General features: G+C 36.7%; 1 protein-coding gene and 2 pseudogenes across 1 annotated transcript; all 3 read left to right on the top strand.

Moving 5' to 3' along the window:
* Positions 1-4,965: 4,965 nt before the first annotated feature.
* LOC149996033 (histone H3.3A-like) lies at positions 4,966-8,582 on the top strand. The gene is made up of 2 exons (XM_090258198.1): positions 4,966-4,980; positions 8,190-8,582. The coding sequence occupies exons 1-2, from the start codon at positions 4,966-4,968 to the stop codon at positions 8,580-8,582; spliced, it is 408 nt and encodes a 135-aa protein (XP_090114324.1).
* Positions 8,583-10,457: 1,875 nt separating this feature from the next.
* LOC149996032 (nucleoside diphosphate kinase B pseudogene) lies at positions 10,458-10,914 on the top strand (annotated as a pseudogene).
* A 231-nt stretch (positions 10,915-11,145) lies between these two features.
* Positions 11,146-11,804, top strand: LOC149996031 (small ribosomal subunit protein uS4 pseudogene; annotated as a pseudogene).
* The last annotated feature ends 4,983 nt before the right edge of the window (positions 11,805-16,787 follow it).

Here is a 16,787-nt window from a genome sequence, read left to right as displayed (position 1 = left end):
AACATAAGAATCATTGGTTTGCCAGAGAGCAAGGAAGATAAACTAGAACTTGAAAAATTGAGTGAAAATATAATAAAGGAGAACTTCCCAGATTTGGGGAAAGAAATAGACTTACAGGTCCAGGAAGCACAGAGAATTCCAAAAAAACTGGACCCAGGGAGAACCACTCCAAGACACATTATAATCAAAATGTCAAAAATTAAAGATAAAGAGAGAATCCTAAAAGCAGCAAGAAAGAAGAAAAGAATCATGTACAAAGGGGTCCCAATTAGACTATCAGCTGACTTCTCAAGGGAGACCCTGCAGGCAAGAAGGGACTGGCAAGAAATATTCAAAGTAATGAAAATCCAAAACCTACAACCACGAATACTCTATCCAGCGAAACTGTCATTCAGAATAGAAGGGCAGAGAAAGTGTTTCCAGGACAAAATAAAACTGAAAGAGTTCATTAGATCCAAACCACTGTTATATGAGATGTTAAAGGGACTGGTTTAGAAAAAGGAGGATCAAGACTATGAAATCTAAAATGAAAACTGCATCACAAGAAACAACAGAAGCTAGGGAATTGAAACAAAGGCAAACTAAACAGGCAATGAGAGTGGAAAAAGAACTATAGGTATGGGGAACATATTGGGGGGAGGTCAACAGGGATGGGGAATAGGGAGAGGGAGGGAGATGATATAGGAATTAAGGATCATGGTAGGAGGGAATGGAATAGACAGAGGTTGAGAAGAACTATATGCACAACTAATGGACATGATCTAAAAGGGGGGGACAACTGGAGGGAGGGGGACCACCAGGTGGAGGGGAGCAGAGGGAAGGGAAATTGGGACAAATGTAATATTATAATCAATAAAACACATTAAAAAAAATAAAATAAAATAACAAATTTTAAGATAAAAAAAAAAAAAAAAGAAAAGAATATAAGCAATTACCTGCCTAACCTTTGCAGGCTGGCCAACCCCCAAGTTGGGCTGGGTGAGTATCTTTTCAAAAAGATCAGCCTCAAATACCACTAGGAGCCTTTGAATCCCAGAGGCCTTTAAAGGGCCTGTTTGCATCCCCCTGGTGTCTGGTTTTTGCATGAGCCTTGCACTGAAACCACTAGGTGAAACCACTAGGATCCTTTAACCACCCTGGAGCCCTCTTCAGTGCATTGGACCAAATGAAAACAATAAAGCTTTTTACAGGAAAAAAAACAAACAAACCTGTAAAGAGAGGAAAAAAAAAAAAAAAAGAGAGTAACACCATACATAATTGATAACTTTGAAACCAATAAAGGTCGTAGAGAAACTACTGGAGGAGGTATAGTTGGCTCTTGAGCAGCATGGCTTTAAACTGTATGGGTTCACTTATACACAGAATTTTTTTAAATAAATGCAGTCAGCCCATCCTAGTGGCAGGTTTTGTATCTGTGGATTTCACAAACCACAGACTAAAATCAGTATATCCACATTTCCAACCATGGATTAAATAGTTTTCCATCTCTGGTTGGTTGAATTTGTGGATGTGAAGGCCACACTGTAGAGCCAAAGGTTATATGCAGATTTTCTCCTGCAGGGGAGAATGAGGGTGGAAGTGGGGAGAGGGGTAGTAAGGTGAAGCTCTTTGGGGGGTGATCAGTGTCCTTAACTCCTTTGATAAAGGGTCAACTTACAGTTCATATATCAGCCAACTCTTCTATCTTTAGTCAAGAAAAGCTAATTTGTTACCAAAAATATGAGTAATGAGGATAGGAAAATGCAGCACCTTTTTAAGACTATTGCAAACAAAAAAAAAAAAACAATTAATAAACTATGTTAACTTATATACAACCCATGTACAATTCTTTTATACCTAAAATGGGATAATAAAAAATATTTAAAGTATTTACATTGTGACTTCCATGGGGAGGGAAGACAAAATGTTCCATATTGCAAAAAGTCAAATGTTATAAAGTATGCAAGTAGGAAATTCAATGAGTACCGGAAATAAGAAAAGCATAATTAGAACAAATGGATTAGTAAATAATAAAAATATAATTATTATGATTTTTTATTTTAATATCAAGAGGCTTTAACCTTGATCACCTATGCTGAGCTACAAAGGTTCTATGTTCTCAATTCAGATCCTTTATTTTGACCATTATATTCAAAATTAGTGGGTTTATATGTGAGCTTCAAAGGAATAATAAATGGACAACCAAGATCATGGTAAAATCCTTTTAAGTTTAGAGAAAATAACTTTTGAGATGGAGGGTATTTTGCATAGATGATGAGCTCTAATTAGTTATTTATATAGTTTTTATAAAGTTTGCTTGTTTTACCTTTATTTTATTCTTTGCCAGAAAGTGTGGCTATTATTTTTAAAGTATCATTTTAGAAGTTTATCAGGGGAGCTGTGGTATGGTTTACATTTATAATATAACCACCTGGTAAGGAGTCCTATTTGCAAATAAATATTTAAAACTCTTCTTTCATTTTGTAAGCACATGAAAAAGTAGAAATTTCTGATGTTGCTCTGAATCAATCAGAATAATGTTATTGATGAAAATAGGATTTAATATGAAATCTAAAGTATTATTAGATGCTTTACATAGAGTTGAAGCTATACTTGATGTTACCTTTTCCCCTCAAAAAATGTAAATAAAACATTGAATTATGAAAAATCAAAAGAATTAAATATTTTAAAGAGGATAGTAATATAATTTGAGTTATATTGTTAATTTCCTCAAATCTTGACTTTTATACTAGTCTTATTTAATATTTGAAAAAATTGCAAATAGAAACTTAGAACTAAAAGAATTGTTAGTAATATCTGCTCATCTCTCATTTTGAAGAGAGTAAAAGGATGTTTTTAATGTCAAAATGACACATAAGCAATTAGTAACAGACCTGAAATTTAATTGTCAGTGTTAAATCAAATATTTCAAAAATTTATATGGAACCAAAAACAAACAAACAAAAAAACCCAGTGGCCTCAGCAATCTTAAAAAAGAAGTACAAAGTAAGAGGAATCACAATACCCAATATCAAATTATAATACAAGGCCACTGTAATCCAAACAATCTGGTACTGGCATAGGAACAGACACATAGATCAATGAAACAGAATAGAGAACCCAGAAATAAACCCAAATCTCTAGGGTCAATTAATATTTGATATAGGGGGCAGGTGCATACACCAGAGTAAAGATAGCCTCTTCAATAAATGATGTTGGGAGAACTGGACAGGGACATGCAAAAAAAAAAAAAAAAAAAAAAAAATGAAACTAGACCACCAATTTACACCATACACCAAAATAAACTCAAGATGGATAAAAGACTTAAATAAAAGTTGTGACACCATAAAAGTGTCCTCATTTTTTTCTTTAAAACTATGGTAAGTTATAATTAATTATATAATCTAGTTTCTAGTTTGTGTTTATTCATACACACCTGGGAGCAGTTTACAATCTATCTAGATTACATTGAATTATTTGTTCCTCAACTTATCTATACGTAGTTTTGCATTTTCAATGTGGTAACAAGAAGCCAAGAAAACCCTCCAAATGGTGCCCTCCCTTCATGTTATTAGTCTTAGAATAGAGAATCTGTAATGGGGTAGATCAGACCTAAGATCTCTGGAGAACAAGAGAGACCCCAGGCAGGGGAACCCCCCAAATCTGGCACAGTGCAACAAGGCTGCTCCCCCTCTTTCCAAAAAAGGCAGAGGTGTGGGGGAAGCTGCTGAGGATGCAGATTAAAAGCACCATGTCTTCTCCAAGGCAGGGAAAGGCGGTCTGAACAAAGGTGAATTGCCAGAGGCAAGAGGCTAGTATAAAACCAATGCAGTTGGCAGGAGGAGGGGCACAGAACTCCTGGGATTAAAATCAGAGCTGGAGTAATAGCCCACAGTTTTGAAGCTACTAGCTCATGACACAGGCTACACAGCACTTAGGCGAGCTGTGGGGGTTTGACACCCCACCCAGGATAACTGACAACTCCTGCCCATGGTGGAAAAAAGGGGAAACACAAACATGGCCATTGGTTGGAAAACTGGACACTCGTACTGGCTTCCAGGACATATGGGATTCTGGGAGAGAGGACTTTTTAAAACAGGAACGAGGGAGAAGCTAGGGCTTTTGCTCTCTCTCTTACTCTGGAGCTCTCTCTCACTTGGGGCTTTTGGCGCTGGGTGCAGGCTCTTTGCTCTGGCTTTGGCACTTGGATGCTCTGGGTCTCTGGCCCTTGTTCCGTGCATGGATGGGAGCACTTGTGGGACCAGCATATGCCAGACCCACCAGGGCTTTAGTCCTTTCATAGTTGGAAGCCTGCTCCTGGGGGGTCCCATGCTGGGATGCGTGCCTCACTGGGCTCCAAGCTCTAGGACACTGTAATCCAGTGCAGCCTGTCACATGGGTCCTGGACCGCTGCATGGAGACTGAGAGCATTGCGCCCAGGATCCTGAAGGAGAGAGCTGCTGTAAGATGGCAACTGTGAAAATCACAATTACACATTCCAGAGAGGATGGAGATCTGTTTGTGTGGTTGGCTTAAGCTCCAAAAAGGACAGATCAGGAGGTGGAGAACTTCTGGGCGCATTTTTAGCTTGTAATCTTTTGAGGAGCAAGAGAAGTTCTGGGTCTCATGAGAGAGAAGAGCCCAGAGCAGGAGTGCTCTCAGCCCCACCAAAGTTGGAACCCTGTTAATAAACCTGTTTCCTTCAACATAAATCTTTGGGTCATGTGTATTATGGACAACAGGTGGCCAAATCCCATGCTGCATGGTTACAAACCCTTTTTGTAAAAGCACAGTGATGGACTGTACATAAAAGCACATTAATCTTACCTGCTGGTTATGAGCTGCTCTGCGTTCCTTCCAAATCTGTATGTTCATTTGTATATCCTAAAACCCAATGTTTCAGAGTGTGGCTATAGTTGGAGATGAGAGTCTTTGAATTAGTGATTAAGTTAAAATGAAGATTTTGGGGGTAGGTGATCCTCCAATATGACCGGTATCCTGGTAGGAAAAGGAAATTTAGGCACAGAAATGCAGAGGGACAACATATGAAGACACAGTGAGAAGGTGGCCATCTACAAGTCAAGGACAAAGATACCTTGATCTCAGTTATCCAGCCTTAAGAACTATGGGAAAATAAATCTTGGTTGTTTAAGCCAGCTAGTGTGTAATATTTTGTTTTGGCAGCCCCAGAAAACTAATATGATGCCTATTTTAATTTGTGCATACACATCATGAGTAATTCATTGTTTTTGGCCTTTTTGTTTCTGTGATTTATTTATTGTTATTATACAAACACACTTGTCAGTGGTTCACCTGCACTGGAATAATTAGTTCAGAAGCAGGAAGCATTAAGAAATTATATTTTGTGTAGTGTGAAGCTTCCAAGAGTCCTGACAAGAGTACATAATATGCTTCCAAGAGTACTTAGTTTGTGCTATAGCTGACAATTTGTACTTGGGGCCACAGAAATAGGTCTATTTACCTTACTCAAATTATTAAAATAAATCCATCTTGTCTGAGTTCTGCTGATCCACGTCTCAAACTTCCAATTTAACCTAAAATATCATTTCTCTATATATTTCCTAATGTAATCCAATCCTCTATCCCTTCTGTTTTCATCATACCTTTCACTACTTTATGATGAACAAAGTTGTCTACATTTGCACCATTTTGTACTGTTACCTGCTTTTATGGAGAAATGTCAATTGAACAATAGCTTTCCCTATAACTTCACCAATCTGAAACTATATTTGTTGTTTCAATGCCAGTATCAGAAATTTAAGTTCATATGCTCTTTGCTTGCAATCGTGACTTCTGGATCTTTACAGTCCTAAAAGACATCAACAACAATAATATCAAAAATATAACAGCAGAAATTTCTTCTACTATTATATAAAGTTCAACCATTGTAATCCCTTTTTAAATACCTTGACTTATCTACCTTTCCTCATCATCCCATTGATAGTCACTAAAGAATTTCTTCTCTTCTCCAACTTTCATAATTTTCAGTGATATCAAAATCCACATAGGCGACATTTTATTAATTAAAACTCCCATTTCTCTACTAGAATTTTAGTTTCTTGAATTAGCCAAGTATTTGTCTATATCAGAGAATTTATGCCTGTTTCCTGAAGTGATTTTAGTCATGATCTATGTCCAAATTTTTTAATGCTAGCTATAGCTTTGGAAATATTGATTATATATCATGCCTTTTCTTAATTAAAAAAAAAAAAAAGTCTTCCAGAAAAAGAAAAAAGGAAAGAAGGAAGCAAGGGAGGAAGAAGAGGAGGATATAAAGAAAGAACAACATGGATGAAGGGAATTAGGTCAAAGAAAGATTGATATACATGTGAAGTGTAGAGCAGGAAATAAAATATAACCTAAGCCAAATGTTCCCATCATAATCTTAATAAACACACTTAGACATGTTTTTGAATTCCATGTCTTTATTCTCTACTTTTTAAAGAAGTAAACTGCTTTGGTCATGCCGTAATAAAATTTATTTTGAAAAGACTTTACTCAACTATTGTCTCAGAAAAAAAAATATTAGCTACTGAAATATATAATTTGGAAAACTTGCAAAATTTGCATAATAGAACCGAGAGTGAAAATGATGTTACCAAAAATTGGCATCTGCCACTTCAAGTCAGAAGGCAAAATTTAAGGGGAAGAGTATATATAAAATTTATGAAGTAACAGGACAAGATTAATATGAATCATTTCCAAAGAATTAAAAGACCAATATTCATTTTTTGTTATGAAAATATTGGCATGCTATGCTTCATAATTAGGTCACATTTGAGGCCATACCAGAAGTCAAAGATAATTCAGAAAGTTGATTAGAAAATGTACCTTTCAGCCATCTTGCTTTCAGCTTATCTGAACCTGACACATGCTGTTTGCCATGCATATTGAGGCAGTGAAATTATTTGTATTAAAATGCAGTTAGTGTTGTCTGTTTGTTGCCAAAACTTGGTCTTGGCTAAAGGGGACCTTTTTTTTGAATATCCATCACCCAGTTCCACATGGATTATATTTGCTTTATGTGAATATTCAGTTTCCTGTTTTCACCTGGAAAATTCTTATGGAAGAGACTTTTTACTAAAAAATAAAAATACCACACAAACAAAATATATGAATAAAATTTTCAGAAACACCATTTAAGCAGCAGCATTATCTTCCCCCAGTTAAAAGAAAACATCCTTTTAAAAAAAATCTGATATCAGACAGTAGGTTTTCCAGTTATTAAGTTCCTTTTTAAATGGCACTCCAAGTCATGATGTATTCCACAACATCTTTACTTTCCTGGAACTTCCTTTATTATCTCCACCCTTGGTTCACTTGAATATAAATATAATCTTTCCTAATTTGCAAAAATTTTCAAGAACACTTTTGTTCATCTATATGAAGTGTGTCCAGAAAGTATCCAGCCATGCATTAAGACAGATACATGTATTGAAGATACAAGAAATATTGTACACAGGATAATGATGTCTCAGTCCCCTTCAAAGTGGGCACCTTGGGACCTCACAGTTCTCTCCATCACCATCAGCTGCACCATCATATTTTCCTGAATCTCATCAACAGTCTTAAATCTCTTTTCTTTCAAAGATGATTTTAGTTTTCAAAAAAGCCAGAAGTTGCAGGGCACCAAATCTGGGCTGTATAGGGGCTGAGTCATCTGGGTGATTTTATGTTTCACCAAATAAATGTGCGCAAGATAAGTGGGCATGTTGTCGTGATGAAGCTGCCAATCACCAGTTGTCAATAGCTGCAGTCAGTGGAATCATCCGAATAGTTTCTATCGATGTATAATCAAGTTTAACACAAATCTGATGGAGATTCATTGCTCTACTCACTGAGTCATTTTGAATGTGATGGCCACACAGTATACATGTTTACTCAATGAGCCTTTACCACCCTTCACTAACTACTAGTACAGTGAAGTCATTGTTCACATGCACATTTCAGTCCATTCTCCTTGGCTGCCAGGTTACTCAATGTTGCACAAACCATTTTGTTACATTAACAATGGTTGGACTTTTTCTGGACAAACCTTATATAACAGTAATGATTAAAAATAAGAATCTGGGTGTTCGCAGCCGCCGTCACTCTCTAACACCAGCGCCTCCTTCAGCTCACAGAGCTCCAGCCGAAGGAAAAGGGGGGTAACCTAAAGAGGTCTCTCTACCACGGCTCGTACAAAGCAGACTGCCTGCAAATCCACCGGTGGTAAAGTACCGAGGAAGCAACTGGCTACCAAAGCTGCTCGCAAGAGTACGCCCTCTACTGGAGGGGTGAAGAAACCTCATCGTTACAGGTCTGGTACTGTGGCACTTCGTGAAATTAGACGTTATCAGAAGTCCACTGAACTTCTGATTCGCAAACTTCCCTTCAAGCATCTGGTGCGAGAAATTGCTCAGGACTTCAAAGCAGATCTGCGCTTCCAGAGTGCAGCTATTGCTGCTTTGCAGGAGGCAAGTGAAGCCTATCTGGTTGGCCTTTTTGAAGACACCAACCTGTGTGCTATCCATGCCAAATGTGTAACAATTATGCCAAAAGACATCCAGCTAGCATGCCGCATGCGTGGAGAATGGGCTTAAGAATCCACTATGATGGGAAACATTTCCTTCTTTAAAAAAAAAATTCTCTTCTACCTGTTATTGGTAGTTATGAACGTTAGATATTTTTTTTCCATGGGGTCAAAAGGTACCTAAGGATATGATTGCAAGTGGAAAATAGGGACAGAAATCAGGCATTGGCAGTTTTTCCATTTTCATTTGTGTGTGAATTTTTTTTAATATAAATGCGGGGACATAAAGCATTAATGCAAGTCAAGATGTTTCAGTGAACAAGTTTCAACAGTTCAACTTTATAACAATATAAATAAACTTGTTAATTTTTTTTGGACAATGCCAGCATTTGGATTTTTTTAAAACAAGTAAATTTCTTATTGATGGCAACTAAATGGTGTTTGTAGCATTTTTATCATACAGTAGATTCCATCCATTCGCTATACTTTTCTAACTGAGTTGTCCTACATGCAAGTACATATTTTTAATGTTGTCTGTCTTCTGTGCTATTCCTGCAAGTTTTCTATTTAAATACATTAAACTGTAAAAAAAAAACATAATCTTTTTCGGGGTATGATAATTTGCCAGTTTCCATCTTATTATGTTATCACTACTATAACTATTGATCTAACTATGAGATTATTAGGAAGGAATTTTTATTAATGACAATTTGTATCATATTTTATTCTATAGAAAGATAATAAAAATAAATTATAAAGATATTAAAAACTCAAAAACAATTGTTTGGCACAAAATAAAAATAATAAGATGCCACATACATTGATTGGTTAAAACTTGATAGCTAGTAAAAATAAGTGGGGATGTAAAATAAAAGCTACAGGCAACAAATATAAGCAGAAAGGAATGAGACAGGAAGTAATAATAGCTTGCTATAAAATAAAAGAGAAATAAAATTAATGATGAGTTTTAAGTAGTCAAGATGCTAAACTAATATTTTAAACTTGTCTTTAAGGGAAAAAAGGGCAAAAAATAATCTAAACATTTGGAGAATGGAGACCAGAGTATTTGCAGTTTTAAAAATTCAAATAACAAATATAGTACACCTAGAATTGAATACATAAAATGATTGAGTTTGGGTGTAATCTTTAATAAAGTAATAAAATAATTATAAAAGCTTAAGAATGTCTTAGAAAAGCATATAGCACAGAGAGTTATAGCCTTAGTTTCAGAGAAGTTAAGGAACTAAACCTAATAAATTATTGCTTGACTAAACCTAGTCCCAATTGAATGCCTCAATAATTTAAAATGTTATTAAAAAAAACAAAACAAAAAAACCACTTTTTGCCAAGCTGGAAATAATAGATTGAGATTTCTTGGTAGGAAAATATATAATTATTTTGTCATTTGAAGTAGATCCCCTACTACATGTCAATAACAAAACAAACATATGCAACCATACAATGAAATATTTTCAACATATAACCACAGATATTGAAAATCTAAAAAGGAGAAGTTATTTTATACAAATACTAAGCATAAAAAGATGAAGTGGCACCATTAATATTAGAAAAAATAGACTTCAATAAAATAGTGTCAGATATAAATAAAATCATTTTATATTGACAAAAGAGTCAGGCTATCAAAAATACAGTGTGAAATGTAGATTAAGAACATAAACAAAAAGGGAAGCTAGAAAGTAGAAAAAAGTGTGAGAAGATTATTTCTGTGCCTCAAGTTTTAAAGATGTCTACTTAATAAAACCCTTAAGTACAAGCATTGAGATAATAAATTGATTATTTTTATTAAACTAAATTTAAAGGTCATTCTTAATAAAGAAAAACATGGACAGAGCAACATAAAAATGACAATTTAAAAGGAATTTGGAGGCTCTGGCTCAGCAGCACAACTCAGCCATCGCCTCCCCGCCTACCCACTTCTCAGATCATGTCCAACACGGAACGCACCTTCATCACCATCATGCCGTACGGCGTGCAATGCAGCCTGGTGGGCGAAACCATCAAGCACTTCGAGCAGAAGGGGTTCCGCCTCGTGGCCATGAAGTTCCTTTGGGTCTGAGGACCTCTTGAAGCAGCACTACATTGACCTGAAAGACCGCCCATTCTACCCCGGGCTGGTGAAGTACATGAACTCAGGGTCTGTGGTGGCCATGGTCTGAGAGGGGCTGAATGTGGTGAAGACAGGGAGGCTGATGCTTGGGGAGACCAATCCAGCAGATTCTAAGCCAGGCACCATTCGCGGAGACTTTTGCATTCAAGTTGACAGGAACATCATTCACGGCAGTGATTAAGTAAAAAGTGCTGAGAGAGAAATCAGCCTATGGTTTAAGCCCCAAGAATTGGTTGACTACAAGTCTTGTGCTTTTGACTGGATCTACGAATAAGAGTGGACACAGCATCGGTCCCCTTTGGCTCCGCTTGGATGTGTCCCTGGACACAACTCTATTCCGTTGATTTGGAAGCAATAGGACCGACCTTTCTTTTCTAAAATATATTTACCAATAAAGCCTTTGGAAACTGGAAAAAAAATAAAATAAAAATAAAAGGAATTTGGATTACATAAAATAAATTATTACATTAGAATAAAAACGTCTAGACGGGCGAGCGGAGCCAACATGCCAGTAGCCCGGAGCTAGGTTTGTCGCAAAACCTATGTGACCCCGCAGAGACTGAGAAATCCCGCCTTGACCAAGAGTTGAAGCTGATCGGAGAGTATGGGCTCTGGAACAAACGTGAGGTCTGGAGGGTCAAATTTACTCTGGCCAAGATCCGCTAGGCTGCTCGGGAGCTGCTGACGCTGGACGAGAAAGACCCACGGCGTCTGTTTGAAGGCAACGCCCTGCTGCGGCGCCTCGTGCGCATTGGGGTGCTGGACGAGGGCAAGATGAAGCTGGATTACATCCTGGGCCTGAAGATTGAGGGTTTCTTGGAGAGGCGCCTGCAGACCCAGGTCTTCAAGCTGGGCCTGGCCAAGTCCATCCATCACGCCCGCGTGCTGATCCGCCAGTGGCACATCAGGGTCCATAAGCAGGTGGTGAACATCCCGTCCTTCATTGTCCGCCTGGACTCCCAGAAGCACATCAACTTCTCCCTCCGGTCCTCGTACTTGGGTGGCCGCCCAGGCCGCGTGAAGAGGAAGAATGCCAAGAAGGGCCAGGGCGGGGCTGGAGCCGGCGACGATGAGGAGGAGGATTAAGCCCCCTCACCCCCACCCCGGACTGGTGGAGCATCTGGTTTCCCAGTCAGATAATAAAACATCAGCTCTTTGTAAAAAAAAAAAAAAAAGAATAAAAACGTCTAAAATATCGTCGTCGTCGTCGTCGTCGTCGGCAGCCGTCCGTCTCGAGAGACGATGGTGTAGCTTCTTAAGAGTCTATCTGCACGGCCGAGAATGGCTGTGCAGTCCGACTCGGGAGTGACACGGTATCTGTCTCCTCCCGTGTTGAATCGACATCTTGCGATGATGCTGGAGTGTCCTCTCCAGTGAAGCTGAAGCTACAGAGCCTGGGCAGGGTGATATGGAGGGTCTGCTGTTGCCCATGCAGCAGACCCCCCCCTCTCTTCGCAGCTGAAAGATCCAAGGGAAAGACGGAGTCAATACAGCTTGGCTTCAGGTGCGCCGCAGGAGTTGCCGGTGTTGACTACAACGTCAAACCACCTTAGGGACTCCGGCTCCGGATTTTCTGTCGGGGTTTACTCCCTTAGCCTTTCCCCTGAAGAGGTATGCCGCAAGGCAGCGGAGGTTTTTTGGAATCAGAGTTTTCCTTCTCTGATGTGCCCTGACTGGAAGATCGAACCAGCGACACTTAGCTCGCAGGCCGACGCTCAATCCACTGAGCCAAACCAGCCAGGGTAAAATAAATATATATACACAATATAAATATACATAACATATATATAAAATATTCATAATTATAGTTACAGAACTGCAGTTTACAAAACAATATGTTAACACTTCACCAGTTTTCAATTAGAAAAACCTGGAATATGTCAAGTTTGGTTTCAGCTGTGTGAATAGAAGAATGATGAATACAGTTGAGAATGTAAAGGAATGAAGCCATTATTATAGTTAAACAGATTTGTACTCAAAGTATAGGTAACAATTCTGTTTCTTAAATATGTCAGTTAAAAAAATTCTCACACATGTACATGTCTGAAGATGTTCACCACAAAATTGCTTACAGTAGTGACATGTTGAAGGCCACCAAGAAATCCATCATTGGGGAAACAGGAACAGAGTGGTGGATATCACCATTGTATGCAATGTAGCAGTTAGAAGCAACCAATTTTGAACATACACATTCACAAAGTTATGCACAAACACAAACACATACTACAACATGGATATTCCCTAAATACATTATTGAGAGAAAAAAAGGTTCTGTTGAAAAATACTACTTACATAAATTAAAAATAACTGAATATGTGCAGGTAGAAGTAGAATTTAAGATTTGGCAGCAGAAATTTAAAGCGACTGCTTCTCAGAGTTTATTTGTTCTATGAAATAGGCAGCAGGGCCATCTGCTGAGAATTACACAGGTAGAGGAGTCTGGAGAACAGACAAGTTTGACTATAGAAACTAGACAAAACAAATGTAATAATAAAATTTTCAGGAGTATTGAGGTCCAGCTGAGGTCAGTGACTATGAATTTATATTGCTAACAATGTCTTCGGTGTGTGATTTTTTTCTCCCTGACTGTTTTTAGATGCTCAGTAGGAGACTTGGAGAAGGCTGATAGTGAATCAGTAAAAAAAAGGAAAATAAGAAATTCATTCATTTATTCAGGTAAATAGACCAATTCTTTTTTGTTAAAATTATCTAGGCAGTAATTACTTCATCCTGGCATGTTCCTAGTGGACAGCATAAAATGAGCCATGATTTTAAAATGGCAGAGTTTGGAACAGATGAATTTAAAGAATGTTAAGATATGTTTAGAAATCTAAACTTTGTGAATTGAGATCTCAACCCTATTGAACATCAATTCCATCATCTTGTAAATGAAATGACCAGATAGGTGGTTTTTATAACTCTCCCACTGCAGACCTACTAGCACAAATGGTTCTAGCTGAGATCTCCCAAGTTATCAACAGATTCTTAGACAAATATAAACTCTGCTAAAATTACTTAGTTTAGTATTTTTATATGAGAACACCATAATGGAATATAAAAATGTTTTATTTTTTAATAGCAATCTCAGGAGTTACTAAGCCAGATAATTTAGAATGCATTTTCTTTATCTTCATTCCTACACTAATAATTTAAAATCAGATTCTAGTGGTCAAAAGAGGATATAGAGTCACCCATTATTGTAAATAAAATGAAGACAGAGAGTTAACATTTGTTTTCTGATTTCTTTATTGGAATCAGAACTACTATAGAAGTTATGCAGTTAAGAATCTATTTGTTAGGTACTACCTGAATCTTAATGTTGCCTCCTCTATCCAATTTAACTAAAATATTTGACCCCAAAAAACAATAGAATTATTTTAGGAGCTCATTTTCCCAAAAGTAAAAGTAAAATTTAAACAAATTATGATTTTTCTTTGTGAAAATAATTCAGAAAGTCATACAATGAAGTAAATAAACATTTCATGCTCAGCAGTGTGCCTCACAATATGAGATACATTTAGGAAGTAACAAATCTAATATCCTCACTACCAAAATTTATAGTAACTTTATTTATTTCTTCCAAATACCACAATTAAATCATCATAAGACAGCAATTTTTAAACCCATTTGCCATGAGAATTTTTAAAACAAAATTTAAGAAATTATGTAGTCAGGGACACTGACATTTTTTTCCCTTAGTATGTCAAATAAAACAAAGACAACAGTCAACACAACAATAGCCATCTGGTGTGAATACCCTCTTTTGACCTACATGTAAAATGGAGTTGCATTTTGTTGGTCGGATCATATAAGGCTGCATCTGATTGGCAATTCTTGGCACCTGAAATTCTCGCATCCAAGTACTAATCAGGCCCAGCCCTGTTTAGCTTCTGAGATCAGAGGAGATCAGGGACATTCAGAAAGGTATGGCTGTAGGTGGTACTGGAAATTCTTATACACAAGTATGTGCACCTGATTTTTTCAAAAGTCAATTTGAAGCAAAAAGGGTAGGTAATTGCTATTATTATTTTTGTAAATCAGTCAAAATTATACCTATAGTTTTTGTCAGATAGACAAAATGTATAATATATATTTTTGGTGTGACACAGAATTTTAGGAATTACTGTATTTTTCGCTCCAAAAGATGCACTTCTTTCTCCCCAGAAGTGGGGGGGGGGGGTCTGTGCATCTTATGGTGTGAATATTGTGTCACAGACCGTGATGTGTATTACCTGAGCTGTCAGCAGTGGTGACAGCTGTTAGAAGAGGAGGAGGAGGGCCCATGTGAACCCCTTGGGGACACTTAAATATCCCACTTTACTGCCGAATTTCAGGGCGTCTAGTTAGTATGAAGATAGCGAAGAAAGTGATATTAGTAATTGTGAGCAACTGAGCTTCATAAATTCTGACATTAGCGATGATGAGTTCTTGGGGTTCCCAGAAAACTACAAGAGTACTTGAACTTTAAAGTCTCTCCTCATTTGTTAATGACAGTGATGATGGTTCTTAATACCATTGTTGACTGCTGTTCAATTTACATGGTTGAAATATTATTCTGTTATATTTTATTAAATACTGTAGTACACCATTTGGTTCAGAATATTTTTTTCTCATTTTCCTCTTCTAAACCTAGGTGCATCTTATGGTCAGGTGCATCTTATACTGCAAAAAATATGGTACTTTATATGTATCATGAGATGAAAAACATTGAAAATTGCTGCTATTATAATAAATATTAGAAAAACCATGGGCTTAAAATACTCTAATTATTTTAAAAGGATTATAGCCTAAACTCTTTATTTTCATGAAAGATAAAAATAATGTATAGTATACAGAAAAAATGTTCTGGTAAAAGGAAAATTAGGACTTGATCTTTGATTTTTTAAGTGACTTAGGAAACATGGTAACAAAAATGCAAGGTGGAAAAATTAAAAATATTTCTCAAACTCATGGAACAGCGGGCACATGGATAAATGTCTAACCTTCTTCCTACTAAAGAATATTATTATATATATTGATGCATGTATATTATACTTATCTGCATATATACATGTGTATGTAATCTACATCCATACATAGACATGTATGTTTACTCACATATGTCTGATTGTTTTTCTTTCCAGAAATAAGATTATATGTCCTACTCCTATTCTTTGGTTAGATAGTGCTATTTACTAATTTTAGTCAATGGATTTGGACAGAAATGGCATGTGTCTCTTCTGAGCCAATATATTTAATTTCTAATGCAAGACCATTCTTGCTATGGTATTCATGTAACAGTCATTGAGATAGAGCCACCCATGGAAGTCAACTCCCTTGGCAAATAATCCAGACCTACAGCAAATTTTGTATAGCCAAGAAAAAATATTTTTAAATAAACATAAACCCACCCTCATCCCATTAAAAGAGACTTTTGTTGTGTTAGCTACTAAGAGTTTGTGTTTACACAAAAACAAATAGCCTATATAACTGATATAATTATCATTATAAGTGTTCCCATCTTTAAGTATTGAGAGTTTCAATGTTAATACAGTTGAGACATAGTTCAACAGAAGGCTGGTGTGGTTTCAAGTAGAATGCCACATATTCTGATGTAATATTTCCTCTTATTTTTATAAACATAATTATTATGGTTGTATTAGTTACTGAAAGTTTAAAATATTCATGATTCTGATCATTGGGCAGATCGTTTTGATCCTTCAAATTTATTATGATGTGTTGATAAAATGGTAGGTCTTATTTTGCTTTTGTTTCTCAGTCACAGCAAATTCAACTTTAAAAGGTTTAGATTTACTGTTCTTGCAGCTTTTCTCCATTCTCTTCCACATAAAATCACATATTGCCATTTTATACTCAGAAATTTGTTGTTTTTAAATTTATTACTTATTATTCTTATAGATTTTCAGAGATACAGTATTCCTTCACTTACCGTGGGTATTACATTCCAGAGCACCCTGAGAAGCAGGACCCTTACATTTATTCTACACTCTTAAACCTATGTAACTTTAACAACATACATATACAGTACCACAAAATCTGATGATACAATGAAAAATCCGCGATAAATAATTAAATATAATATTTTTTAAAATCCCGTGATACAGTGAGGCTGTGATAAGTGAACCATGATATAGCGAGGGACTACTG

This window comes from Furipterus horrens, unplaced genomic scaffold (assembly GCF_987537825.1).
Source record: "Furipterus horrens unplaced genomic scaffold, mFurHor1.1.pri manual_scaffold_12, whole genome shotgun sequence".
In the NCBI taxonomy this organism is placed as follows: Eukaryota; Metazoa; Chordata; class Mammalia; order Chiroptera; family Furipteridae; genus Furipterus; species Furipterus horrens.
This window is presented reverse-complemented; position numbering and strand designations above follow the sequence as displayed.